The following is a 26,708-nucleotide window of genomic DNA, read 5'->3' on the forward strand; positions in this document are numbered from 1 at the left end:
ACCCTCCCCCCTGGCGTTCTAAACAGGAAGTACCTGCAGCCTCAGAGAAGCCAAAATCCCACAGACTTCTGAAGTGAAACAAACAGCTGTTAGTCGTTTTATTGGTCAGAAGAACCGTTCTTGAGTCTGATCATTTTTCCTGTTGTTCAAGTTATAAACTGACCAATCAGATGCCTCAATAAAAGTAGGTGGAGCCTTCTGGCCCCCATGTTTAGCATTCAAAGAGTTTAACAGGTTGCCTGTGGCCTTCCAACAAGTTCACTCCTGATTGAAAGTGGTTGCCATAGAAACGCAGACTCTTGGACCCATCACTGCTTCCCGGCGACGTTTGGTGCAGACATGGCGACTGAGCGGGGAGCAAAGCGTTTCCTAAGCGTGACGCCACACCCAGTCCATTCTCGTTTCCAGTCAACGAGTTGCACCGTTGGTCCGGCTGACGCGCCACCAGCGTTTTAGTTTTCCCCGATGCCAAACTCACCCACATATTTCCCACCTTTTTATTAAAAGCTTTGAACTCAGTCTGAGTGGAATGTGTCTAAACAGTTTTCTTAGGAAACACCAGTGTAGCGGCATGGATGTATATCTATACATTTACATTACAAATGCTGGGATGAAACGGAGGTTTGCTGTACATCAACCGTACTTTTCTGAGTCACATAAAAAAAACGAGAAAAAAAACTGCTAACACATTTCTGGACCTAAAAATCAAATAAAAGATTGGAGTTGCAGACTTCAACAAACGACAGATTGATAGTATTTACCTGCTTTGGCTTTGTGGTTTCTGCTGTTGCCCCATTTTCACAGCTCCTGACTTCAGCCCCCGTCAGAATTGATTTGCATTTATGTAAAATCCTAATAAGGCTTTGAATCCACACTTTCTAAAAACGGGGACATTAATCTTGGCAGTTCAAATTGGAAAGGCATCACAGTTGCTGCTAAACCCACCGAAGGCTGGAGATGTTTTGGTGTTTTACGACACCTGGTCCGCCACCAGGCAGTCCTCCTCCTGGGCTCTCCCGGCGGACTCTATTGCTCTTTCCCGCTCCTCCTGCTCGTGCAGGGAGTTCTGCCCCGTGGTTTTCCCGTGCTGCTCCTTCAGGTGGCGCCGCAGGGCGGGCTTGTGGGCGAAGCGGGCGTGGCAGTACGCGCAGTGGTGCGGCCGCTCGCCGCTGTGGAGGTTCATGTGGTCGATGAGTGTGGACTTCTGCGTGAACGTCTTGTAGCACAGGGGGCACTGGTGCGTCTTGCTGCCCCCCCTGTGGACTGCCATGTGCCGGGTCAGGTTGGAGGAGTGTTGGAAGTGTTTCCCGCAGCAGGGGCAGGCGTACAGCAGGTGGGTGGCGCGGGAGTGGACGGCCAGGGAATGGGCCGAAGGGAAGGTCATGCCGCAGTGTTCGCAGATGACGGGGCCCACCACGCTGGACGTGGACCCCACCACCGCCACAGATTCGTCCCCTCCCTCGTTTGTCCCAACAGCAGTCAGCCCAGAGCTCCCCTCGCCGGCGCTTGGCTCTTCCAGGGCGTACTGGCCGTTGTCCGCAGCAGGCGAGACCTTTTCCCCGCCGTCGCTCATGTTCAAGTCCAACCTGGGGATTTCAACCGACATGTAACTCTCGGCCGCCTTCAGCCCCTCCTGACTGTAATCCAGTCCGAACCCCCCGATCCCGGCTGCGGTGAGGTACCACAAGTCCTGGTGCGGAATCAAGCTCGGTGACCTTTTCTCCTGAGAGGACATCCACCTCCTCCGCTTCAAGCCCCGCCCCCTGCCCCTCCCTCTGCCTCGACCAATTTTAGAGTCGGTCAGTCGGCGCCTAAAAGCACGGAGGCTCTCGGCAGAAAAGGCGGCCGAGCTGAGGTCTTCTGCGAGGTCGTACTCTGAGCCGCCGCCGCCGATGACGATGGCGTCTTTCTCCGAGAAGCAAACGTCCTGAGGCACGTCAGACGGCGCCGTTTTGTCGTACTCGGCGTCTCTGTTCATCCTTTCTTCTTCTGAGACGTAAACCCTGTAAACGTCAAAATCCTGCTGCCGGGATTCTCCCTCCTCGTCGGACGTGATGACCTGCAGAGAGAGAGAGAGAGGGAGCTCTGGTTCAATGACCGTCCACGTTTGACATCATTTACAGCAGGTTTGCACAAAACATAGAAAAATGATTTTGCCACCCAGATGTTTACATATCATTCATGCTTACAAAGAAAAAAGTTCCGCTCTGATCACCGTCTGATATATTTTCAAAGCGTTCCCAGTGGTCTTTGAATTATAATTATGCTGCTTTTTTAGCCAAAATCAAAAAAACAGTGTTGTTTTCTAGGCCATAATTTTCTGCAGAGCAGGAGGAGTTCATTCAAAATCCACCTGTGAGTTGTGGGCGGGATCGTTGACGTAGAATGGACCATATTTGGATCATATTTTCTACGGCAAAAATACAATTTTTGAAACCGGGTTTTTTTTTTTATCTGCTCCTGATTCACAACGACTTGAATACAGAAATACTCAGAAAAATGCAATTTCTTTATAAATGTCCTCCGTCGTCAGAAAAATGTCACAAGAACGTGTTAAAAACTAAATTTATACCGGAGCACGTCTTTGCATGAAATCAGAATAAATAAATAAATAAAAAGTCCAATCGATTTTAGTTCCGGAGGGTAAAACCTGCCTGAACCTGCCCCGGGTCCAATGAGGGAAAAAGATACACCCCCCCCCCCCCCCCCCCCCCCCCCCCCCCCCAAATTGAACTGGTTGTGCCAGTCTGTGGTGGAACACCCTTACGTAAGCCTGTCTGGATGGAACTTTCATCACTTTTCCTGGAACAGATTTTCAAAGTCAGCTGCTTTAGTGGCTGAACTTGAAAAGTTGACTTTTAATGATTGGTCGCGCCACACGGTCCCAGTAAGGTCAAAGTGCAGATTTTGACATGTAAGGAATATTTTATCCTTTTTTTCTGAGAAACTCAGAGCTGGACCTGCTGGTTTGTTTGGTATACTGCACAACCAAAGTGAGGTCATGAACTTGTTTGGCTCACTCAGTCAGGACTTTCTGGTCGAGTGCGTATTTCTTCATGCATTTAGAGGCAGACCTTCCAAAAATCTTCCCCTTTAGTGTAATCGGTCCACTAAATATATATATTTAAAATCTTCAATAAGCTGGTAATATATGCGTGTGTCTTCTTCAAAGCGATAGATCATGAAATCGGACTTCACTTGGTCGAGTGGCACCGTCAGGTCTTCATGTGGCGTTCTGGTTCCGTGTTCCTGCAGTCTTTTTAGTCAACTGATAGCTTCTGGAAACTTGCTACAAGATAATTACTGTCAGTGAGTCAGAGAAGTTTTGAAAAAACAACTTTTTGTCTGTTTCTAAAGCGATCGATGATAATCTGTGATTGATGAATGATCGGTTGCTTTGGTTTTCACACCCCTGGAGGTTTGTGGATGGCAGCATCACACGTTCTGTAAATATGCTGCACTTTGGTGGGTATCTGTCACTAAAGTTATTTCTTGTTTCCACCTGGTGCAGAATGGGTTCAACTGGAAAAAAAAAACACTTTTGAAAAATTCCCCCCAAAAGCACGTGAACGTTTTTTTTTGGTCCAATTATTTAACACAATTATTTAAAATTAAGTCGAGGATGAGATCAATACTTTTACCGCACATTTCATTTCATAAAACAACAGCAGCAAACACCAACATCCCACTGCTGGTCGGAAGCTTCTGGTTCCCTAGTTTCTACTGACTTGTTTTTCACATGATAATGGCGAGTAACCATGGTAACAGTAGTTTTTTATGAGTGGGTGTAGCTGATTTTGTTTACAAAAGGAATGTGGGGAATGTGAGGGCTCCCGAAATTTAAGTGACTGAGCATAAAATGCTGAAGGAAAGACGCAAGACAGGAAGCCAAAGGAACACGTGTCTGTCACATGTACAAGACTAAAAGGAAAAGTTGGATGCCTGTTGGTTCTGAATGAATAAAAACTCAAATACAGAAAAGGAGTTTTTTCTGCTGTGTAGCGTGGTCGTGTGTTACACCAAATTGTGGGGAAACTGAACCGTTGCATCCCTACTGCAGATATTTGCACAAGTTTACGGTGAAAGAATCAAACGTGTTGAGGTAAACGATTTATCATTTAATGTTTGATTACATCACACCAAGCTTAGCATACCGCTAAGTCAACTGAAAGTTTTTTTTTTTTCATTAATACCTCACCCTTTAGCACTGGAGATGTTGGCGGTAACACCAAATAACACGCTCTTTAAATCTTCAACCATTCAAGTTTAGGTCATTTCATTTGCCCAGACTTAACAAAAACGTTCTCCGGCCAAAATTTCAAGCCAACAAAACGTACTTGGGGCGCCAGAGAGGCTGGACCGGACCGGACGCCGTGTGAGCAACTCCTGCACTTTTCAAGTTACGTAAAGACTCGGGCGGTCGCACCGGAGCTGGACCGGATGCGGGGTGAGGGAGCACACAACCACCCTACGGAGGAAGCTCATTTCAGCCTCTCCTATTCGGTGAGTGTTGGGAGAGAAGATCGATCGGTAAATTGAGAGCTTTGCTCTCTGGCTCAGCTCTCTCTTCACCACAACGGACCGGTACAGCGACCACATAACGGCGGACCAATCCGTCAATCTGTGAAGTCAAGTCTCTGCGACGGAATCAGCTGATTGAGGTTGATTGCATAAACCCATCCCGCACTGTAAAATGTCGCATATTAGCGTAAGGGTGCTTTTCCACGCTTCGGAGTCCACTGGAATTGGGTTCATTGCATGAACCGTTGAGGAGTTACAGTGGTCGAAAGAGATTCAGCTCCGGTGTTAAAGGGTCAAATTAAAAGAAGAATTTTTCTGATGTTTTAGTTTTTTCGCAATACACAAATCCCATATCAAACTGAAAAAACGGTGCAAAAAATAATTTGAGGTTTGAACCAAATCTTGAGGAAAGTGAATCATTGCATCCCTAGTCGCTCGTTATTTCTGTCAGCTGGTGGTCTTCACACCAATGAATGCGACCGGGTCAACAGAGCAACCTTGTAAAAGTCACCTTGATGCAAGCGTCGTCCAGGCCGTCGTCATGGTGCAGACTGCTGCCCTGGGCAGATTTACTGGAGTCGTTTCCCTCAGCCGATTGGCCTGCAGGGCTCTGCAGGAGCACGGGGGACAGTCGAGCGGGAGGAGATGATGCAACAGAATGAATGCTCCCACTGATGATCACTTGTCTGCTCGCGCCCTCCTCTCCTGTCATCACCTACACAAACATGCAGAAAGAAACCCCTCAGTGTCTGATGGCAAAAGCTCGAGTTTTTCAGCGACTTGCCGGCTGACCTTCTGTGAACTACGGCTCTTCAGCTGCACGTATTTCTCCAGGGCTCCTCGGCAAAGTTCTACAATGTGCTCCATCTGAAAGTAGCTGGCGGCGGTCAGGTAGCTGACGATTTCTTCAGAGCTAAACTGCAGGAAGCCGGTGTAGCACGACTGAAGCAGATCGCACACCACTGAGGAGCTGTACAGCATTGAAACCTGTGCAAACGTGGAAAACAGAAGCATTTTCTTCCAAACTGAAGCGACCAGTTGACGCACTTCGACCCGCGTTTCTGCTTACCTGAAGCTTTGGTGACGGGTTAAGAAGGAACTGGTCCCTTAAGAAGGGAGAACACGCAGCAAGCACAACCTTATGTCCCTTAAACGTCTGGTTATTGTTGGCCATGATGGTGATGTCACAGAAGTGCTGGCGACACCTGAGGGAGTTCATGTGCTTCAGGGTGGTGTCCCCGTGACCAGGTAAACGGAAGCACACCGTCTCCATCTTACCTAAATGTAATCAGATTATATGAATTAAAAATTTATTTAGATTAGGAGATGAATTTAAGCTATTTAGGGAACTTGACATCTAACATCTGCCTGGACCAAAAACTTACTTTTGGATAAGTAATGATTACCAATAACCACTATGTATACATCTGTGAAAACAGACACCCATTGTATAGAATTTGTAAAACTTCTTCTATAAATTGCAAACATACTACACCACAATGAGCGGCGTCATGAATAACAATTACAACATAATAATCCCAAAAACATTACACCTTTATAAGAATATACATGTTGCCATAAGTATTTCCTCGTTTGTCCAAATAATGAAAAGCAATTTTTTAAATCGGTTTAAAAGACGAACCCAAGATGCAAACTCTTTCAACAAACTTTTGTGGGGGGAAAAACTTTCCACTTCCAGGATGTCAGTGTATTCAAAGACAGAATGCAACACAAGCAACTCGTCCAGTTGTGAAATGTCCACATGACTAAATATTTCAGTCATCTGTTGGCAGTTTTACAACAATGACAGCAGCAGCAGCTCAGTCTCTAAGTGGTGGGCCAAACAGACGGACAGACCGGAGTTCGGTGCGGTTGGCGAGCTGCGACACAGCGTTCGCCAACTTTCTGCAGTCAATATCAACAGACCTCATGTGGCTTTCAGCTGATGAACAGAGGAAAAAACTTCGATCTGGAGCAGTAGAGATGTGCATTCTTGAACGCTAACTTCTCAATCTGATGAGTTCGGTTTGGCAGTTGCCAGAAGAACCGCATTTGTTATGATGTCCTAACGTGGGATGTTTCTCAGCAGCTGGGCTTGGCCCTTTTGTTCCAGAAAAACGGTCTTCTGAATGCTTCAACATACCAAGAGACGTGGACAATTCCAAGCCTATGAGGAGAGTCTGGGGAAGGTGGCTTCCTGTGGCAACATGAGCGCATGAGCGCCTGGTTTTGTACAAAAGCAGGGTCCACCAAAGACATGGATCGGATCTGCACAGAGTCCTGACATCAACTCAACACCTTTGGGACGAAATAGAGCAAAACCTATGACCTAAACGGAAAGGTCAAGCATTCCCAATAAGTTTGTAAAAATCTCTCATTTCAGATGTTATAGCTGCAAAGGCAGTTATCTGAAAGGAAGTCACTAATGCACAAAATCAAACAAATGTAAAAGCTAATTTTCCAAACATAACACACCTTTCTGTATTCATTTTTGTGTGATAAGTTCTTTGTTTTTCTTTTAAATTGAAAAATGTTTTTATCATATAAAACACTGTTCTGTGGGCATGAAAATTGCTTTACAAATAAAGTTAGATTTGAATTGAAAAACCAGAAATGTTGGTTTGGCCAAATTTAAAGGGAAAATAAACTGTTTATCAACAACACGAGTTTTTCCATTTAAAACGCAATAGAAGCTTTTATTATTACTCTTGCCTGGTGTAATAATAAAATGTAACTAAATACAATTATTTTTGCATCACGTGTATCTAATATCGATTTAGCATTCAAAGTTGGTAGCCTCGGGAAGAAAGGTTAGTCAAGATAGCTAATCTGGGAGTAAAAGAAGATTAGGAAAGTGTAGGTAATCCACATGTGTTATCTTAACCTAGGTGGTTCAATTTTTAGAGATAGAAACAAACAAACAATACAAATCACACATTTTTATTAATTTGTTTTACCTTAAACTAGCTAACCTCCTCGACTGTTAGCTAACGTTAGCTACCAACTAAACGCTCGTGCCTAAAATCTACGGTCCGATCCAAAGAGGATCGGCTCCCAGCCACAGAACCAAAGCTCCACAATTTTTGGAAACTTTGCGCTTATTTCTATACGTACCTTTGTCTCGTGGTGTTCGGTGATTTGTAGCGTCTCAAACAGAAGAATCAACTCCGAAGGCACACTGCTGACAACATGATCTCATCTCGTGGCCGCTGCTGTGCTACTGCCCTCGATTTTTTGTGTTTACTTCTATCGCCTCGTTTCTCCGTAGAGAGTGAAATTCATCACAATGAATCACAGACCGCCAGTTTGACATACGAAACCGACTTCGAATCGGTTTCCACGCGCAACTTTTTGTGGAAAACGGCCACGAGCCACGAGCACGTACACTGGTTTCTGATCAGTGATTCGGAATCAGTGTGCTTCGAAGGGGCGGGGCTGGAGCTGTGACGTAGCACGTTCAGCCGACGTGCTTCGGGGAAACATGTCGGCGTCCCACACAACGACAAAGGTAGCAACTGCAAAACGGGTTTACGAGCCCTTTTTACGCCTTTCTATTCTATTTTTACATACAAATGCGCATTAGTTTATTGGACATAATGAAACACAAGAATCCCGCATACCGTTAGCGTATTTGTGTATGTATAGATAAGAATTATTGTCTTGTAAGCAGTGTTAGGATGCTAGCAGTGCTAGCATGTAACAGTTATAAATGAGTATTTAGTCAACATTAATTCCTACACTTGACTCCCATTTATGACTATTTGCTACACATTCAACCCTTTAAATATATTTTTTTAATGTTTTAAATTATTCCACTATTTATCACGGAGTTCGTTCTTGTTGTTCTGTACGCTAAGTTCATCGTTTAAAATAGAAAACAAAGTGCACGAAAATTAATTTGTATTTAAGAAATATATATTTTTAAATGATTTTTGTGTTTATATTTGTGTGAAAGAGAAAGCTGGATATCTCTTGTTATGGGCTGGTTGACATGGCAACCGGGAATATAGGAGTTAGCATCGCCGGGAGGTGAAATTTGAAAAGAAAGTCTTAAGTTTTTAGATCAATCTTTTGTGTCATCATTTTTTAAATATAATTGTTAGATGGTATTTAAGTAACTAAAGCAGATTGCCATCCTACATACTTAGTTTTATCCTCAGCAAAGATTTAGGAGTAAAGCATTGATTTATGTGGAGAAAATATTATTATTACTAGTGTTTTTTTCTGGCAACATCAATTGAAAAAAACATTTTTTTTTCAACAAATAGTTTCCTATCAGTGTAAAAAATATGTGTTTTTTTTACTAGCTGTTTTCTCAGAGTCCATCACCTCGTGATAAACTGCAGTAAATGCATGACTTCTTGGGTTATTTTTTCTTTTAATCAGACACGTTTTGTGTTTTTTCACATACCTGACATGTTTTGGCGGCATCTGAGTCGTGATCAGGTGGTGGGGATGTGACAGGTGGAGCAGAGGAAATACTGTTATTTATAATAATGGTATTTCCTCTGCTCCACCTGTCACAACACCACCACCTGATAACGAGTCTGATGAAGGCAGAAGTGATTCCGCCGAAACGTGTCAGGTACATTCAGGAACATAAATATTTGGACATAGACAAATTCTTTCTAATTTAGTTTTTGTACATTACCACAGTGAATTTTAAATAAAACCACTTAGATGCCATTGAAGTGCAGACGTTCAGCTTTTATTCCATGGGTTGAACAAAAAGATTGCATAAAAATGTGAAAAACTAAAGCATTTTTTGAACACAATCCCTTCATTTCATGGGCTAATAAGTTATTGGACAACTGACTTCCATGCTATTGCATGGGCAGGTGTGGGCAATTCCCTTGTTATGTCATTATGAGTGAAGCAGATAAAAGGCCTGGAGTTGATTAGAGGACTCGTGCTTGCATTTTGAAGAGTTTGCTGTGAACAGACAACATGCGGTCAAAGGAGCTCTCCATGCAGGTGAAAGGAGCCATCATTAAGCTGGGAAAACAGAAAAAAACAATGCGAGAAATTGCTACAGTATTAGGAGTGGAAAAATCAACAGTGTGGTACATCCTGAGAAAAAAAGAAAGCACTGGTGAACTCAGTAACGCAAAAAGACCTGGACGGCCACGGAAGACAACAGTGGTGGATGATTGCAGAATCATTTCCATGGTGAAGAAGAACCCGTTCACAACAGCCAACCAAGTGAACAACACTCTCCAGGAGGTAGGCGTATCAATATCCAAGTCTACCATAAAAAGAAGAGTGCATGAAAGTAGATACAGAGGGTACACTGCAAGATGCAAGCCACTCATAATCCTCAAGAATAGGAAGGCTAGATTGGACTTTGCTAAAAAGCATCTAAAAAAGCCAGCACAGTTCTGGAAAAACATTCTTTGGATGAAACCAAAATCAACCTCTAACAGAATGATGGCAAGAGAAAAGTATGGCGAAGGCGTGGAGAAGCTCATGATCCAAAGCTCACTACATCATCAGTAAAACACGATGGAGGCAGTGTGATGGTCTGTGCATGCTTGACTGCTAGTGGCACTGGGACACTAGTGTTTATTGATGACGTGACACAGGACAGTAGCAGCCTAATGAATTCTGAGGTGTTCAGAGACAGACTGTCTGCGCAGATCCAGGTGAATGCAGCCAAACTGATTGGGTGGCGTTTCATAATCCAGATGGACAACGACCCAAAACATACAGCCAAAGCAACTCAGGAGTTTATTAAAGCAAAGAAGTGGAATATTCTTGAATGGCCAAGTCAGTCGCCTGATCTTAACCCAATTGAGCAGCATTTCACTTGTTGAAGACTAAACTTCAGACAGAAAGGCCCACAAACAAACAGCAACTGAAAGCCGCTGCAGTAAAGGCCTGGCAGAACATTCAGAAGGAGAAAATCCAGCATCTCGTGATGTCCATGAGTTCAAGACTTCAGGCTGTCATTGCCAACAAAGGATTTTAAGCCAAATATTAGTAATGACCATTTCATTTGTCCAATTACTTACGAGCCCATGAAAAGAAGGGATCGTGTTTAAAAAATGCTTTAGTTTTTCACATTTTTATGGAGTCTTTTTGTTCAACCCATGGAATAAAAGCTGAAAGTCTGCACTTCAATGGCATCTGAGTTGTTTGATTTAAAATTCACTGTGGTAATTTACAGAAACTAAATTAGAAAAAAATGTGTCTGTGTCCAAATATTTAGGGTCCTGACAAAACACAAACCATGTCTGATAAAAAAAAAATAACCCAAGGAGTCAGTTAATCTTATAGACACAATGAACTTTATTGAATATCCATGGTTTCGGTTTCTGAAAATCTCTTTACTGGTCTTTTCTTTGATAGGATGACTCAAAAAATGTTGATACAGAAACATCCAACAAGCCAATAGCAAAACCAAGTCAAGTAAGCCAAGGTAGGTTTGGAACTTTGATGATTTCACTTTATAAAATTCATGTTTAAGATTTTCTGTGTGTGACTGTTCTTCTTTTATGGCTCATGCTTGTGTGCATACCAGACGATGAAGACCTCCCCACGCCTGATGATGCTGAGAAAGCGATGCCCACTGAGGCGGTGCAGTCACCGCTGTCATGCCAGCAAACACAGAGTGAGGGTGGCAGTGTTGCAGAGGATGAAGATACTCTGATCCATGCACCATCAAATAAACCTGCAGCAGGTGAGAATACGCTTCCTCCTGATTTCACCTGGTCCTTGTAAATCGGTAATTTCTTTTATCTGGAAAATAGATCTAAAGGAATTTATGTAACTTGGTCAAAAACTTGCATTTCCTGTCCAAGTGTATATGTGAATCTGAAAAACTGGTCATAGATGATGCTGAATTCTGCTTAATTACTAAAGCAAATTGTTCACTTCTAAAAGAAAATTAATGAAATGAAATTAGCTTAATCTGTATTATTTTTTCTATTCAAAATGAAAAATAATCAAAATGTCCAGAAAAAAAAGGTTGACAAAAAAATCTATAAAAGGCCCCCAAAAACCTGTAATGATAAAGTTATCAGGCTGTGAACTTGATTTTGAACCCAAATTTTATATTTTAGCCTCTTTATGGGATTAATATTCAATCATTGAATACATTGAAATAAAATTCATGTGGCTTTTTTATGTATTATCCCCTTCATGCCTGAATTTATTTCCAGCTATTAAAAAGTTTAATATTTTTTTCTGCTTTCAAGCTGATGCTAAATTAAAGAAATTTTGGAGCAGAAGTGGTTCAATGTGTTTTTGCATCAACAGGCATTTAGGAGTTATATACACTAGATGGATACTGTGACAGATACAGTAACATTTATACAAAGTGCTCTTTTGTTAGTGCATCGTTCATTACTCTAAAACAAGAATATACAATTGTTGGATTTTGTCATCGATAAAAGCTTTTCTCATTTGTCTCACAGGACACGAAGCCAAGTCTCCTACCTCTGCCTCTTCATCACTGGCGTCCTCCGCACCTTTAACGTTGTCCCCTGGCCGAGCAAAGATGAGCGTTTGTGTCCCCACCGGGAGTAAATCCTCTCCTCCACTTGCTCCATCCTCTCCTCCCTTCGCCGCCTCGACGTCTGTCTCCCCGTCTGTTTCTCCCAGCCCACCTAAGATCCACCGGGCCCGCAAGACCATGAACAGACCCCCGTTTGGGCTGGTAAAAGAAGACTGAAGAGTTGGTTTAAATAGCTGCTTTTTAGTAAACATTTTTGTGACTTTTTTTTTGTTTGTTTGTTTCATGTTTTTCTTTTTTAGAACACTGGGTCTGGTGAAGTTGCTTCAGCATCCCAGACCCCGTCAGGATCGCCCTGCCTCACCTCTGAGCCCGAAAGCTGTCAGTAACATTTAAAAGCTTTGGTTTACCTTGAGTTAAAATAAACCCACCTGTTTCATTACATTCATGTTTCTTTATGTTTATAGTGGCCTTAAAAAAGAGGAAGCTGGGTCATGTATCAGGCAGCAGCTGTGAAAACATTCCAGATTATTCTCCAACTGTAAGTTAGTGGTTTTCCCCCTTCCTTAAGTAAAAGTCTCCGTTTTTATTGGTGGGTTGACGTGTATTGTCGATTTGAAATGCAGGAGGAGACGTTGTTTCATAAAAAGGTGGAAACTGCTTTGGCGAAAAGCAAAAGCTGCGTGAGGAAGACCAGGGATGAAGGAGAACAGAGCCAGAGCTCCACTTCATCAGCACAAGATTCTGGAAACGTGTGAAGCTTTGATGCATTCTCCTAAAACCTCGTCCTTTTAATTAAACATCTGGTTTCTCTGTTTTTATAAAAATTAACTTTTGTCCTTTTCGTTTTGATCAGTTTCAAAACGGCGTCGATGCGAGTGAGCGCGCTAATGACACGGAGGATCACGTGAGTAAATTTAAACTCAAAAAATGCAAACAGTTGTGTTTTTAATGCAACATTTACAAATTGCAACAGCTGAAAGGAATAGAGCACTGAAAACAACATAAAACAATTATTCTCTCAAATTAATAATTTGTGACAACTAGTATTTTGGGTGCACCAATTTGTATTTGTGTGCACAAAATAGTACTTTGTGGCCATTAAATATTTTATTTTGTTAGCACTTTGTGTCACATTATAGTATTTTCTTTCTTACAAACTAGTATTTTGTGTTTTCAAACAAGTATTTTGTAGTCACATATGAGTATTTTGTGCTTACAAGTTAGTATTTTGTGCTCACAAATCAGTATTCAGTAGTCACATATTAGTATTTAGTGGGCAATAATTAGTATTTTGAGCTCACACATTAGTGTTTTGTTGGAACTAATTAATGTTTTGTTGGCACTAATTAATACTTAATGGTCAAAAATTTGTATTTTTTTGGGCACAACTTAGTTTTTTTTCATCACAAATGAGTATTTTGTGCTCACAAATTAGTACTACATGGTCACAACTTATCATTGTATTAACATGTGGTCACATATTAGTAGTTCGCACTCACAACATGCTAATAAAATACTCATTTGTGGCTACTAACGATTGACTTGGGGGAATAATTTATCTTTTTTTTATGTCCAAGGCTCCATAGTAAGGGGATCTAATTGATGGTTCACGGTCATCATATCTGTTTTATTTATTGTTGTTTGATGACAATGGTAAATTCAGAATCATAAACCCTAACAGTCTGCCATAAACACAAAAAAAGTGTAGAAAACGTGAAAATCCAGAAACCAGAAAGACTTCTGATGAAAAATTTCGGAGTTATTGATTGTAATTTTTTTATTTAAGTTTCAAAAAATCTTTTACATTTCAGATTTCCAGTTTGTCTTTACATCAAGATATTTGATGACTCTAGAGGAGCGTTAGGATTGGTTGAGTAGTCAAATTAGTTTTTGACCCTTTCTTAATTTTTTTCAGGTTTCCCACCAATGATGGAACAAATTTACACCATCAAATCTTTATTTTGAAAGATATTTCAGTGTCAAACTGCAAACTTTTAAACTTTAGTTCCACAACCCATTGAAGTAAAAACCAGGAGCTGTTAGACTTAGTCCAGGGGAGCAGAATGATAATGATAATGCATGCCAGTGTGCGTTTATCTACTTAAATAACTTGTGATTTTCAGCGTTTGGAGTCGGAAACACCAAAAACCGTCTTGAATGAGGGCGAAGAGTCTTCGTGGTTACTGTCAGGTCGAGACAAAAAGAGAAGCTCGGTTGACTTGGTGGAGATGGAGGACGGTGAGTGGTCTTTTCTGCGCAGCGCGGTTTCATAATCAGTCCTGTTGTTTGTGCTTATGGACCATAAAGAACGTTATTAAAGTGAAACTTAAGTTCCACCAAGGCTATAAAGTCCCACTGCAATCATCTTTTGATTAATTGTCAAAGTGTTCCCAGTGGTCTTTTAATTATAATTTGGCTGCTTTTTGGAGATAATTCATCAAAAATTTACCTCTGAGTTGTGGGCGGGACTGTCAGCACGGAGCAACGCCGCCCCCCTTCCCTTCTCCTCCCCGTTGCTGAGAGCTGGGAGCCCGCCCAGTACATTTTCTACTTCAAACTATGATCCTGATTCAAATCAGAGACTTTTTTTTCCGTCTGCTCCTGTTTCACAACGATTCAAATGAAGAAATACTTAATTTTCATTAAATGTGTCCCCATTATGAGAAAAAAATGCCACAAGAACATGTTAAAAACACTGTTTTTAAACAAATCTTAAAAAAATATCTTCAAGATGCACAACTGTTTTGCATTAAAAGGAGAGGATAAATGATTTTACTGTAGGAATTATTGTTGTGTTGATCCTCTCATATCTCCTGACTGCTCTGCTCTTCTGTTGGTCTTCAGAAGAACAAGCAGACGAATACACCGAGGTTCCTTTGGGTGACCTGGACATCGCAGCTGCCGACAGTCTAACTCTTTCCCCTCCTCCTGGTGGGTTTAGTCTACAACTACATTTTTGTTGACCTCTGACCTCGAGTAGAGGCTGCCGTCTTAAATGAAAACAATGATACATCACCTTTGGTACCAGCTACAAATTTAGGGATTTCAATCCTAACTCCTCGACCACCATTGGGTAGCTTCGCGTTTGAACGGCGTTAGCGCGGCGAGCTCGCAAGAGGGAATGTCATCTCTTGTTTGCACAATTTTTACTGGAATATTGTGAACATTTAATTCAAGAACTGTCGGCTCAAGAAGAATGAAACGCTATAGCATGCAAAATAAACACACTAGGAATGTGGGCGTGGTTAACAAAAAACCTCAGTTGCCAAGGAAATTCAAGTTTACTTTTGCAGATTTGTCTAAAAATGACACAGAGCTGTTCGTCACCCCAGAAGATCAAACATATAATGGTTGCTATGGAGATAAAACCCACATAAAAGCTTTTTAAACAAGTGTTTTTTCAGGGTGGGGTGGGAAGGGGGTGTAGCTCATGGAGGTAATAAAACCGCATGAGCGGTTGAAGTTTAAAATCACTTTAAACTTCAACATTTAAAGTGAGCTTCAGAAATAAGCAAACATTTTCTCCAAAATGAGTCTTGAAGCATTTTGTGTTTGTGCTTTTTACGACAATCGAAAGGACACATGTTCAGATCTTGGTGGGTTTCTCCTCCATCTTCCCTGCAGAAGGAAGCGACGCCGGCGACACGGAGAGGCTGGAGGAGCTCCCCCTGTGCAGCTGCAGGATGGAGGCTCCTCGAATCGACAGCAGCTGCCAGCGCATCAGCAGACAGTGCATGGCCACGGAAAGCCTCAACGGAGAGGTCGGGGAACCAACCCTCGTCTCTTAAATAACAAATCCAACAAAAAATAAAACTGATGGAGAAATGAAACGCAAAAGTTCATCAGACAGCTCAAACTTGGAAGTTTTTTCCTTAAAATAAAGGATTTTTATGTTTGACATAAATGTCCCACCTTTCCGTGGCGTTTCAGCTGCGGGCGTGCACCAGCTGGACCGTGAAAGGTGAGACCATGCGACCATCCAGCCGGGTCTCCCTCATGGTGCTCTGCGACGTCCATCGCTCACACATGGTCAAGCACCACTGTTGCCCAGGGTGTGGCTACTTCTGCATAGCAGTAAGTGTGAGGAGGAACAGATGTTTGAAATATTTGGTCTGTTTGTGGCGAGTTAGAAATCCGTCGGTTTTCCTCTTTGTATGATTGTTTTAAATCTTCATTTTTCATATATTTCTCCTCATCTCTTTAGACTCTGCTTAATCCTGTTTTTAATTTTTCTGTATTTTCAGAGGATGTTTTTCTTTTGTCTGTCCACCTCAAACCTGGTCAGGTTTGGTCCATTCTCTTCATTTATATATTTTTAATTCTTCTTTTGCAGGGGACGTTCCTAGAGTGCTGTCCTGACCAGCGCATCGCCCACCGTTTCCACCGCGGCTGCGTGACCGTGCTGAGCAGCGGGCGCAGCAGAGCCAACGGCGGCGGGATGATTTTCTGCCCCCACTGTGGGGAAGATGCCTCAGAAGCTCAGGAGATCACCCTCCCCTCCTCCAGCGCCGCCGCAACCTCAGCCGCCACAGTCGTCACCATGTCCGCCTCCTCCACCACCACGCCATCGCTGCCCCCGACTGCCCCTTCGGGACCCTCCCTCAACGCCTCCACAGGAGGCACGAAGGACGAGAAGATGCCGGAAAGACCCGTTAGGTGAGCTCAGATGACCTTATGGCTGCCTTTGCTTGTGAAAGTGTGGTTTCTATTGATGCTTTGTGTTTTTCTTCATCAGCGCTCGGATGCAAAGCCACGGCTTCTTCACGCTGACCGTGGAGCAGCCGCCGCAGTCGGCGCCCGTTGCAGCGACCGTAACCGCCGCCACCACCCCTCCAGGAGAGGAGGGAGTGGACAGCGTGGGGCCGTCGCTCTGCATGCCGAATGGGAAGCCGGTCTGCCCGAGCGCACTTCCACCAGGACCCAGCAGGGCGGCGCTGCAGAAAGCGATCCTAACACAGGACTCAGAGAGGTCTGGTTTACAGTTTCATACAGCTGCACTGAGGATTTAATAAACCTGTAAAATGCACATATTTGAACTACATTTAAAATGCAACTGTTTCAAAAAAAATGTTTAAATCAGTTTAAAATAAAATACTTACCGGTAGTTATAGTCAAATTTTCAAAATGTTTTGACAAATGTGTGTTTAAAAAACATTTTTAGCAACACAAATGTGAAAAATGACTGAAGACAAATAAACAGACAAATATACACAAATATATGAACCTTATTTGAATTTTAAATTGAAGAAACTGAACTGTAATATTCTCAAGTATGCACCATGATGATGATATTCTACATATTATATTTTATTATATTTTTTACATTTTTGATACTTATCTCTCTATGTTTAAGCTCACATCCTGCAGAATTCAGTGGTTTTCCAAAACATTTTTTATTTAGGTTAACCAGAATAACTTTAAATTAGTGAGATATAACATGTGAGGGCTGCACATTTTTCAGAATATTCCAATCTTTAAACATCTTTTTCACAAAAACACACTTTAAAAGAGGCATGAAATATATTCTGATGGGTCCTGTGACCTTTTCCATCAGCTAAAATAGTTTAGTCATTGCTCCTCTTGCAGAAAAACGATCATTCATGTAAACATTAAAAAAAAAGCACAAACAAAGAAACAGTCATTTACCAACTACTGCTGTGAACGGAAATATTCCACACATTTAAACGTCTGCTTATTGTCCAGAAAATATGCTTCTCCATGCTTTCATTTTTTACAAAATGGTCCCAAGAACTCAAAACGACTACAGTAGGAAACGCGATACAAACTTTCAGAATAAAATAAGAAAATGATTTTTTTTTTTTTTTATTCCACAGGAGGAAGAAGCTGAGGTTTCACCCCCGACAGCTCTATCCAGCCGCCAAGCAGGGGGAGGGACAACGAGTGCTGCTGATGCTGAGTGTGTTTACTGACACAAACTATCATCTTTAATTTTTCTTTCTACCTAATAAGAGTATTTAAAAAAAATTTTTAAAAATTGGCCGGACTTGGTTTTATTTTGAAAGACGTTTCACCTTCCAAAACAAAACAAAGTCCAGTTGACTGCTTTATTTTTCTTTTTTTGCCGGCTACATTGATGCAGTCAGCCTGGATGAAAGATCTAACACAGACGTGATGATATCTGATGCTGAAAGGGTTTTTCAGTGGCCACGGGTCAAAAAGTCAAAATGCAATCAGTTTAGCTTGAAAAGCTCCAAAATAATGCAGTTGCTGCAAAAAAGACTCTTTTTGATTCTATGTTGAAGCAATTTCTTGTAAATGGATTTTTTGAAAGTGTTTTACTGTGATGTCTCATATCAGAAACCAGATCAGCACAGATAACTCACTTTTTAATTGTTGGAGTAGATCTTTGTATTATGCAGACTTGAAGTCAGTTTCCCCCCCTTAACTGTGTTTTCAGTGGAGGGAATCGATCCCACGTACCAGCCGGACTCTCAGAATCGGCGCTCCGCTCTCCACACAGCAGCTCAAAGAGGTTTACTGGAGATCTGCTACATGCTGATACAGGTGAGACGAGCGGTAGTTCTCCCTCCTCAGCCTCCGGGCGGGTTGGTGTCTGAAGTGATGTACGCCGTGACAGGCTGGAGCTCACGTGGACGCCAAGGACAAGGAAATGAGGACTCCTCTGCTGGAGGCCGTCATCAACAACCACATTGAAGTGGCTCGTTACCTAGTCCAGAATGGAGCCTGCGTCTATCACGTTGTGAGTTCCGGGATTCGAACATACGTTTTCAGGTTGAACTGCTTCTCACACGTCGTCATCATTAGGAGGATGACGGATATACGGGTCTTCACCACGCAGCCAAGCTGGGGAACTTGGAAATCGTTAACATGCTTTTGGAGACGGGGCAGGTGGACATAAACGCACAGGTGAGGGGGAGGAGCTTATTGTAGATACGCTATAAACATCTAACATTTATACTTCTTTCCCATTGACTGTATCTGGGATCTGGACTGGAGTGTGACTCTGGCTCCAACCAAATGAAGTCAATTCAGTTTTCACAATACGGACGTTGCCATGTTGGAGCCAGACGTCGTCACTAAGCAGTGATTGCTCCGAGTCTGTCTGAGTCATTGTTTCCATGGCAGCCACTCTCACCAATCCGGAGCGTGCTTGTTGAAAGGCCACACCCCTACCACTTCAAAATAAAAATCTGTCATTTAAACATTTGAACGCTGAACATGGGGGCCAGCAGGCTCCTCCTACTTTTATTAAAGCATCTGATTGGTCAGCTTATAATTTGGACAACAGAAAAAATATTATAAAAATTTATTGAGAACATTTTCTTAAAAGGTTTCAGATCAAGTATGGTTCTTCTGACTAATTGAGTGACAGCAGTTTATTTCTCTATAGAAATCTATTGGATTTTGGCTTCTTGGAGCCACTTCCTGTTTGGAACGCCAGGGAGGAGGGGCCAGTTCTCATATAGTCTTCACTAAAACCTTATTAGAATAATAAACCTTATTAAAGCCAAATAAAAAAAATGAAATAAGGTCATCTTGATCTCTTAGTTGATGTTTATAGCAGCTCCACAGAGAAGTGTTTACATTTGTCCTAAAAGTAAAGTTTGACGGTTCAGCATTAGATGCTCCTGTTTGGTTCTCCCAGGACAACGGAGGCTGGACTCCAATCATCTGGGCTGCAGAACACAAACATGTGGAGGTGATCAAGGCTCTGCTGAACAGAGGAGCAGACGTCTCCATCACGGATAAGGCCAGTTCCCACTGTCATTGCTTTGTTCTTCTGTTGTTTTCTCATTTTCAAACATTCGATATTATCTTGATCACTTTTGTCAAATGTTTTACATCCTTTTTCTTCATTTAATTCCCTTTTGTTTTGTTTTTTAACCTTTTCTGTAGACAAAGGTTTGAATTTAGAAAATAATTTAAGTCAGGTGTGTCAAACACACACCCTGCCAGATGGTTTAATCCGGCCCGTTCATGAAGAGTAAAAATTATAAGGATTTTTTAAAAAAAAAAACAAAAAAGTAAATTTCGACTCCATTTCTGTGGTGAGTTATGATTTTCTTTTAACAAATAACCGAAATGCGCAATTCCACCTCAATGGGGAGTAAAGGAAAAGCAAAACAGGTGAAACAGTATATATCCACATGTGCCAAAAGTGAAACCTAACAGCTCTGCATCTTACCCAGATGCAGAGCTGTTCCGCGCGAGCCTCACCGCTGTTACGTTACTATAAGAATGATCAGCAGTGACCAAACCAACCTAATAACCAATTGTTGTCAAAAAGGAAAAAAAAAGGTGGAAGTGGAGGGCTGAGCTTTCCAGGAAAGAGTTTTATTTTGTTTACAGAGTTGAATAAAAAACCTCCGTGTCTGGTGTGTGATCAACAGGTCGCAGTGCTCAAAGAATACAACATTCAGCACCACTATGACACTCACCATAAAGAAAAGTTTCACTATTTGGAGTTAAGAAAAGAGAGGTTTACCAACTATTAGCTGAACTGAAAAACAACCGTCTGCATTTACTGCAGGTGTGACGTCAGTGATGGAGCAGTGACAGACACTTTATTGCAAAAAAGGATGGTGTTTTTGGATGGTGAACTTATGGAAAAATGCTAAAAGCTGCAGAAGTCTTGTTCCCCAAAAAGCAGTCGACCTTTGCCAACATGAGTCTGTCAAGGATTACGATCAGATACATCTCTGAGGAGACCTGGGAGCCAAATGAAGGAATCCAGTCATTTATTGCATTTTCGGTCGCTGTTGATGAAAGCACCGACATCACAGATGTTGCACAGCCGTGTATATTTGTTAGAGATTTTAAAGAGACAGTCACAGCGCCGTTTCTTGAGTTAATGGACACAACAACAGCTGTTGACATAATAAGCTCTCTAGTTACTGTGTTGAAGTGAACTGGTCACGTTACGTCAGTCTGGTCACTGATGGCGCCCATTAAAGGTCAGGAAGAAGGCAGGAAAAGATTCTTGGACATTTCATTGTGTTTTGCACACTTGAATGACAGTAAATGTGTTTCTGCACAGGATCTGAATCCTGATATTGAAGTGTCAGGAGACAAAGGAGGTTAACTTCAAATTCTTGTTAAGTTCACAAATGTTTGCAAGCTTAACTTGGTTTGATTTTTCATTGATTTGCAGATTTACATTTTAGGCAGGTGTTTCATTTTTTTTTCCCGTAGCCCCTCTTGAGTTTATTATCGGGATTACTTCAGTGTCAGATGTAAAATAGTCTGTATAAAATGAATAGACCAATCATTTTTTTAAGTGAAATGCATTTTATTTGAGATCCATTGGCCTTTGTGAATGAATGTGTAATAATAATAAGTGATTATTCTACTATGTTGGTTGAGGCATTTTTTTTCCAACTGAGACAAACAAAAACAAAGCTACAGATAACCAGCTGACAATAGATTATTTTGCCTTTATGTTACTGGTCCGGCCCACTTGAGATCAGACGGGTTGACTGTGGCCCCTGATCCAAAATGAGTTTGACACCCCTGATTTAAGGGAATCCTTTTATTAATGATCACATAAAACGCTCTTTAACAGTTTCTTTACTACAATCTCTAGATGACCAGCATTTCTTTAACGTTCCTCCTTCTTGATTCATGATCAGACTGAAACTGATTCACTGATAGATTCAAACCAGCGAGACTCATTAAGTCGAGAAGATCAAATGAAAAAGAAGAATCGTTTTTAATGTTGGAATCGTTTTTTTTTTTTACCCTCCAGGAGATGAATGTGTGCCTCCACTGGGCTGCATATGCAGGAAGTGTGGATATTGCTGAGATGGTGTTGAACGCCGGCTGCTCGCTGTCCTCCGTTAACGTTCACGGCGACACGCCGCTGCACATCGCTGCCAGGGAGGGCTACTTGGAATGTGTCACGTGAGTCCACAGCGGCGACCACATTGTTTTCACAATTCGTCTTTCTTCCTGTTCCTATGAGTGAAGACAAAAATAATTAAAAAGGATGACATCGCAGCAGGAAAATCCTTCGAAAAAACGGGGCACAAGAAAATAATTATGGGATGTCCACAGGACCTACGACTTGGCAGCCGTTTTGTGGCAAAGTGTCAAATGCTGTTTTGTTTTTTTAAAACATTTTTTTCACAATATGGGAAACAAACTTTCGCTATCTTCACAAAATTTTACACTCAGACTGAAGCGCCACCCGCTTCAGTCTAAAACCAAAATTAAACTTTCAATGACCTTTGACCTCAGGAAGAAGCCACTATTTTGAATTTTAAATAAATAAATAAAAAGCACCTTTAGTATCAAATGCAAATTAAAACTTGTCCAAGGGATTACAATCTAACCTAACTCCTCAAGCATTATTGGGAAAGTATTTGGGACAAAATTTTGGTTTTAAAGTGTGTAGGTTTTGAACGGCGTTAGCGTGGCGAGCTTACAAAAGTGTTTTTTTTAACCGTAATATTGAGAAAATCCCCGGCTCAACCTGAACAAAATGATGCGGCGTACAATATAAATAAGTTAGGAATGTGGGCGTGGTTAACTAGAAACCTTTTTTGCTAAGGAAATCAAAAATTCTACCTTTACCGATTCTTCTGACATCGACCTGTTCGTCACCCCCAGGCCTCTGGAAAATAAAATGGTTGCTATGGAGATAAAAACCCACAAAATTCAGAAAAAAGTAGTTTTTTTTTTTTTTTAATGAATTTGTCACGCCCAGCTCTGGCCAGGGTTGCAGTGGCAGAGGGGGTGGGGAGGGTAGCCGTCACTCAGCCAGTAAGGGCACGCCGCGAGGGCAGATCATACAACGCCGCTCGCCGTTTTAATTGACTCAAAGTCTGCTTTTCTGCAGATTGTTCCTCAGCAGGGGTGCAGACATTGACATCGTGAACAAGGAAGGAGACACGCCCCTCACCCTGGCCCGGACTGACACGCCCGTGTGGGTGTCGCTCCAGATCAACAGGAAACTACGGCGAGGAATAACAAACCGTCTTCTCCGGACAGAGAGAATCATATGCCGGTATGTTTAGTTCCTGACATCACAAATATGAAAGTGTTTGTCTTGCTCAATCTCGCTTCACGCCGCGTCTTTAGGGACATCGCACAAGGCTACGAGAACGTGCCCATCCCCTGCGTGAACGGCGTGGACGAGGAGGGATGCCCGTCCGACTACAAATACGTTTCAGAAAACTGCGAAACGTCTGCGATGAACATCGACCGGAACATCACGCACTTACAGGTCAGTGCTCACCTTGTTCTGCAGGTTCCTGCACTCATAAGACGAGGGTCGACTGAAAAACGTTTCTGTTGCAGCACTGCAGCTGCACCGACGACTGCTCCTCCAGTAACTGCCTCTGTGGACAGCTCAGCATCCGCTGCTGGTATGACAAGGTAAACCACAGACGCCTCTGAGGATCTTTTTATTAAAGGAAGTAAGAATTTATCAGTTTTTTTGGTCAATGTCAACGAGTTTCTGCAGAGCTGCAAGAGTTATTAGAAATTCATCTCAATATCAAAGCTATCCAGCTGTACAGTTTAGATCCAGATTCCAGCTCAGACGGGGAAAACAAAGATGTTAGTGAATCTCTTTGTCTGCAAGTGGATGCATCAGATTAATCTGAATCAAGAAATGCTTAATGTTCCATTATTATGGTTAGTTTTGTTTCTATATGTTCTTCATCATCAGAAAAATGCCACAAGAACATGTTAAAAAAAATACAATTTTCATGGGACTGGGTCTTTAAGCTTTCCCTCTTCTTCAAAATTCAAATGCCATCATCCAATCAGGGATGTCCCATAATTCTTACCTTTTATGGTTTCTTATTTTGTTTCATTTTTTTAACGTTTCACTTGAATTTCTGGAAATTACTTTCGCTTTCTGAAATGCGTTTTTGAAATCTGTCTCACTTGTTTAAATTGATTTTTGCATTAAGTGATTTGTTGATGTGATTTGAACTTCAGGGCCGCCGTAGATTTCAGAATCTCCTTCAAGCTGCTGTCGCTCGTGTGTTTTTCTCTTTACCAGGACCAGCGGCTGCTTCAGGAGTTCAACAAAATCGAACCTCCGCTCATCTTTGAGTGCAACATGGCGTGCTCCTGTTACCGCACCTGCAAGAACAGGGTGGTTCAGGCCGGCATCAAGTACGTGTGACGCATCCACTGCAGCGCAATCATCGGAAAGTTCACAGGATAGTGCTGCGTCTGTCCTGCATGCAGCATCTAATGCTCACAATTCTATGAACTGTGACTCATCTAACATCTCATTTATCTTTCAACCCTTGTTGTCTTTTTCCTGTTGCAGCAGACAAATGAATCTGTCACTTCTGCTAAACCAGGAGGACGGGTTCTCCTTTTTCATCCTCTCCTTTTCCCCTCAGAGTCCGGCTGCAGCTCTACAGGACAGAGAAGATGGGCTGGGGAGTCCGAGCTCTGCAGGACATCCCCCAAGGAAGCTTCATCTGCGAGTATGTCCAATCCGTTTGAGTCCGACGCTGCTTTTTGTGCCAAAAGAAAGGAGTTAAAACAGTCGCCTCCGTCCGGTTTGCATGCAGGTACGTTGGAGAGTTGATTTCTGACGCCGAAGCCGACGTTCGAGAAGACGACTCCTACCTGTTCGACCTGGATAACAAGGTGATTTTCTCTCATATTTGCAGCAAACCACATTTAGATTAAAGCTGTTGAGGCGCTGAAAAAGCTCCGTAAAAGTCTTCTTTAGAAAAACAATTGTTTATAAGGAGAGAAAAAACACACACACACTGGGGCTGCATGAAATGAGGAAAACTCACGATATGCGATATTAGTGATCAATAGTGCGATGACGATATAACTTGCGATACATGAACAAAACAACCAAAAACATCATTTCCATTTCACTGCAACAGTTTAATTTAAATAAGAGTTGACCCTAGTCTACATAGGAGGCCACCATCTAACATAAAAGGCCTCAATCTGATTGGTCAACAACGTGAAGGAGAAAATAAAGCCGATTCAGGAGATTGTTGGATGTCCATCTGATGTTTTATTGTCTTTGTTGAAACTTAAATGTCATATTTTATTTTTGAAAGAAAAACTCCTTGAAGCATAAATTTACAACTATTTGTCATATTGTTTTTATAATTGTAAGACCTTTTCCTCAAAGTTTTGACTTCATTCCTGTAAAATTTGGACTTTTTCTTAGAATTTTACAGCTTTAATCTGGTAAAATTTTGCCTTTTTTTTTTAAAAGAAATCTTTCTTGTAAAACCTTTTTCTGATAATTTTACAAGTTTATTCTAAAATAAAGACATTTTTCTCATAATTTTATGGCTGCATTTTCATATTTTTCCTTTTTTTAATGGTGGCTGTAATAAATATGTTCTTTTCCGTTTTTCTGTAAAAACCTGAGAAAAATAAAAAAATCTTTACCCATTGATGTATCTTTTTTCCTGGCGTTGTGAACATCTCGTCTTTTTTCTACTTTCTGTTAAGGATGGAGAGGTGTACTGCATAGATGCCCGTTACTACGGCAACATCAGCCGCTTCATCAACCACCTGTGCGATCCGAACCTCATCCCGGTGCGGGTCTTCATGCTGCACCAGGACCTGCGATTCCCGCGCATCGCCTTTTTCAGCTCGCGGGACATCCTCAGCGGGCAGGAGCTGGGGTGAGGCGCTCGCACTTTCCCGGCTTCCCGCCGTCCTCGCCGTCCTCTGATCTGCCGCGTGTCTGTCCGCAGGTTCGACTACGGCGACCGCTTCTGGGACATCAAGAGCAAGTATTTCACCTGCCAGTGCGGGTCAGAGAAGTGCAAACACTCGGCCGAAGCCATCGCCTTGGAGCAAAGCAGGCTGGCTCGGCTGGAAGCCTGCTCGGAGTCGGGGGCCGACTGCGGGATGGCGATAGGAAACTTGTGAAATTCATTGGTGCATTCGTCGATGCAAACACACAGACGGTGAAGGAAAGTTATGTGCTAGAGTTTTTATGTTTGGTGCTGTTGGGTTTTTGTCTTGAAATGTATTCTGTCAAAGCTGCCACTTTATCATTTCGTCAGAAGTAATCTATTACATTTTATCAAGCTGTTAAAAGGACATCAGGTGTTTTAGTTTTGGCTTCAGCCTCCATTGTTTTTCACACATTTCATTTTTTTTTTTTTTTTTTCTGTGCCACCATGAACGTTTTGACATGGGACCACATGAGGCCTGAACCAGGACCCCAGTCCTGTTGAGGACCCCAGTTAGGACCTGTGCACTCGCCTATTGTACTGAAATGTTACCATTGTCATCTTTATTTTTATACACAATGTCGCGTCTCTCTTTTGAGTAATAAAAATATTGAACGTTTTTTTTGTTCTGCTGCATAATTATCATTTTCAGTTACATTTGGGTTGATTTCAGTCTTTTTCACAATAAAAATGATCACATTTTGGCCTTTTCTGCTAGCAAGACAATTACATATAGGTAATGTTGTAGATTTACACTGATAAAGCAATAAACAACCAAGAGATGTAATCAAATATTGAAATAGAAAAATGTCTCACTGCATTAAATGTGCCTTTTCTTTTTAAGACTTATGGTAGAAAAATCTCTAAAATATTAGCGCAATTGTAATTCTTATGGATGTGTTTCATTTGCTAAAAGTACAGGATTGTTGCTCAAACACTGAAATAGATTTGACTACATCAAACGATTGTCTTAAAGTTGACAAAATATACAGAAATTAAAAATACTTAGCTAAACTAACATTCGAAAGATGGAATTAGCTAAATTGTAAATGCAAAGTTAGATT

General features: G+C 41.9%; 2 protein-coding genes across 4 annotated transcripts; one reads left to right on the forward strand and one right to left on the reverse strand.

Moving 5' to 3' along the window:
* Positions 1-84: 84 nt before the first annotated feature.
* On the reverse strand, positions 85-7,778 carry LOC101167967 (uncharacterized). Of its 2 annotated transcripts, none has more exons than XM_004073941.5 (5): positions 7,636-7,778; positions 5,591-5,799; positions 5,314-5,508; positions 5,033-5,236; positions 85-2,059 (listed from the first exon to the last, which is right to left on the reverse strand). In XM_004073941.5, the coding sequence occupies exons 2-5, from the start codon at positions 5,792-5,794 to the stop codon at positions 971-973; spliced, it is 1,692 nt and encodes a 563-aa protein (XP_004073989.1). In that variant the 5' UTR covers positions 5,795-5,799; positions 7,636-7,778; the 3' UTR covers positions 85-970. The 2 variants fall into 2 exon arrangements, with proteins under 2 accessions (XP_004073989.1, XP_078811156.1); XM_078955030.1 differs by lacking the exon at positions 7,636-7,778 and adding an exon at positions 6,665-6,819.
* A 113-nt stretch (positions 7,779-7,891) lies between these two features.
* On the forward strand, positions 7,892-26,263 carry ehmt2 (euchromatic histone-lysine N-methyltransferase 2). Of its 2 annotated transcripts, none has more exons than XM_004073940.5 (28): positions 7,892-8,029; positions 10,870-10,939; positions 11,042-11,200; positions 11,937-12,178; positions 12,277-12,355; positions 12,442-12,515; positions 12,601-12,726; positions 12,831-12,881; positions 14,101-14,215; positions 14,822-14,908; positions 15,602-15,738; positions 15,908-16,051; positions 16,311-16,633; positions 16,713-16,946; positions 17,812-17,894; positions 18,396-18,502; positions 18,576-18,698; positions 18,764-18,865; positions 19,605-19,709; positions 21,705-21,859; positions 22,797-22,964; positions 23,039-23,183; positions 23,258-23,335; positions 23,970-24,085; positions 24,322-24,408; positions 24,496-24,574; positions 25,412-25,587; positions 25,660-26,263. In XM_004073940.5, the coding sequence occupies exons 1-28, from the start codon at positions 8,003-8,005 to the stop codon at positions 25,835-25,837; spliced, it is 3,570 nt and encodes a 1,189-aa protein (XP_004073988.1). In that variant the 5' UTR covers positions 7,892-8,002; the 3' UTR covers positions 25,838-26,263. The 2 variants fall into 2 exon arrangements, with proteins under 2 accessions (XP_004073988.1, XP_078811155.1); XM_078955029.1 differs by lacking the exon at positions 7,892-8,029 and adding an exon at positions 9,436-9,744.
* Positions 26,264-26,708: the final 445 nt, after the last annotated feature.

Source organism: Oryzias latipes, chromosome 11, assembly GCF_053564925.1.
Source record: "Oryzias latipes strain Hd-rR chromosome 11, Olatipes_Hd-rR_3.1".
NCBI lineage: Eukaryota > Metazoa > Chordata > Actinopteri > Beloniformes > Adrianichthyidae > Oryzias > Oryzias latipes.

Coding starts and splice junctions, on each gene's coding strand:
- LOC101167967 (XM_004073941.5), bottom strand. CDS start 5,794: ATGGAGACGGTGTGCTTCCGTTTACCTGGTCACGGGGACACCACCCTG. Junction 5,509..5,590: donor ACCCGTCACCAAAGCTTCAG/GTAAGCAGAAAC, acceptor ACGTTTGCACAG/GTTTCAATGCTGTACAGCTC. Junction 2,060..5,032: donor TGGACGACGCTTGCATCAAG/GTGACTTTTACA, acceptor CTCTCTCTGCAG/GTCATCACGTCCGACGAGGA.
- ehmt2 (XM_078955029.1), top strand. CDS start 9,469: ATGCGGTCAAAGGAGCTCTCCATGCAGGTGAAAGGAGCCATCATTAAG. Junction 16,947..17,811: donor CTAACACAGGACTCAGAGAG/GTCTGGTTTACA, acceptor TTTATTCCACAG/GAGGAAGAAGCTGAGGTTTC. Junction 21,860..22,796: donor GGCTACTTGGAATGTGTCAC/GTGAGTCCACAG, acceptor GCTTTTCTGCAG/ATTGTTCCTCAGCAGGGGTG.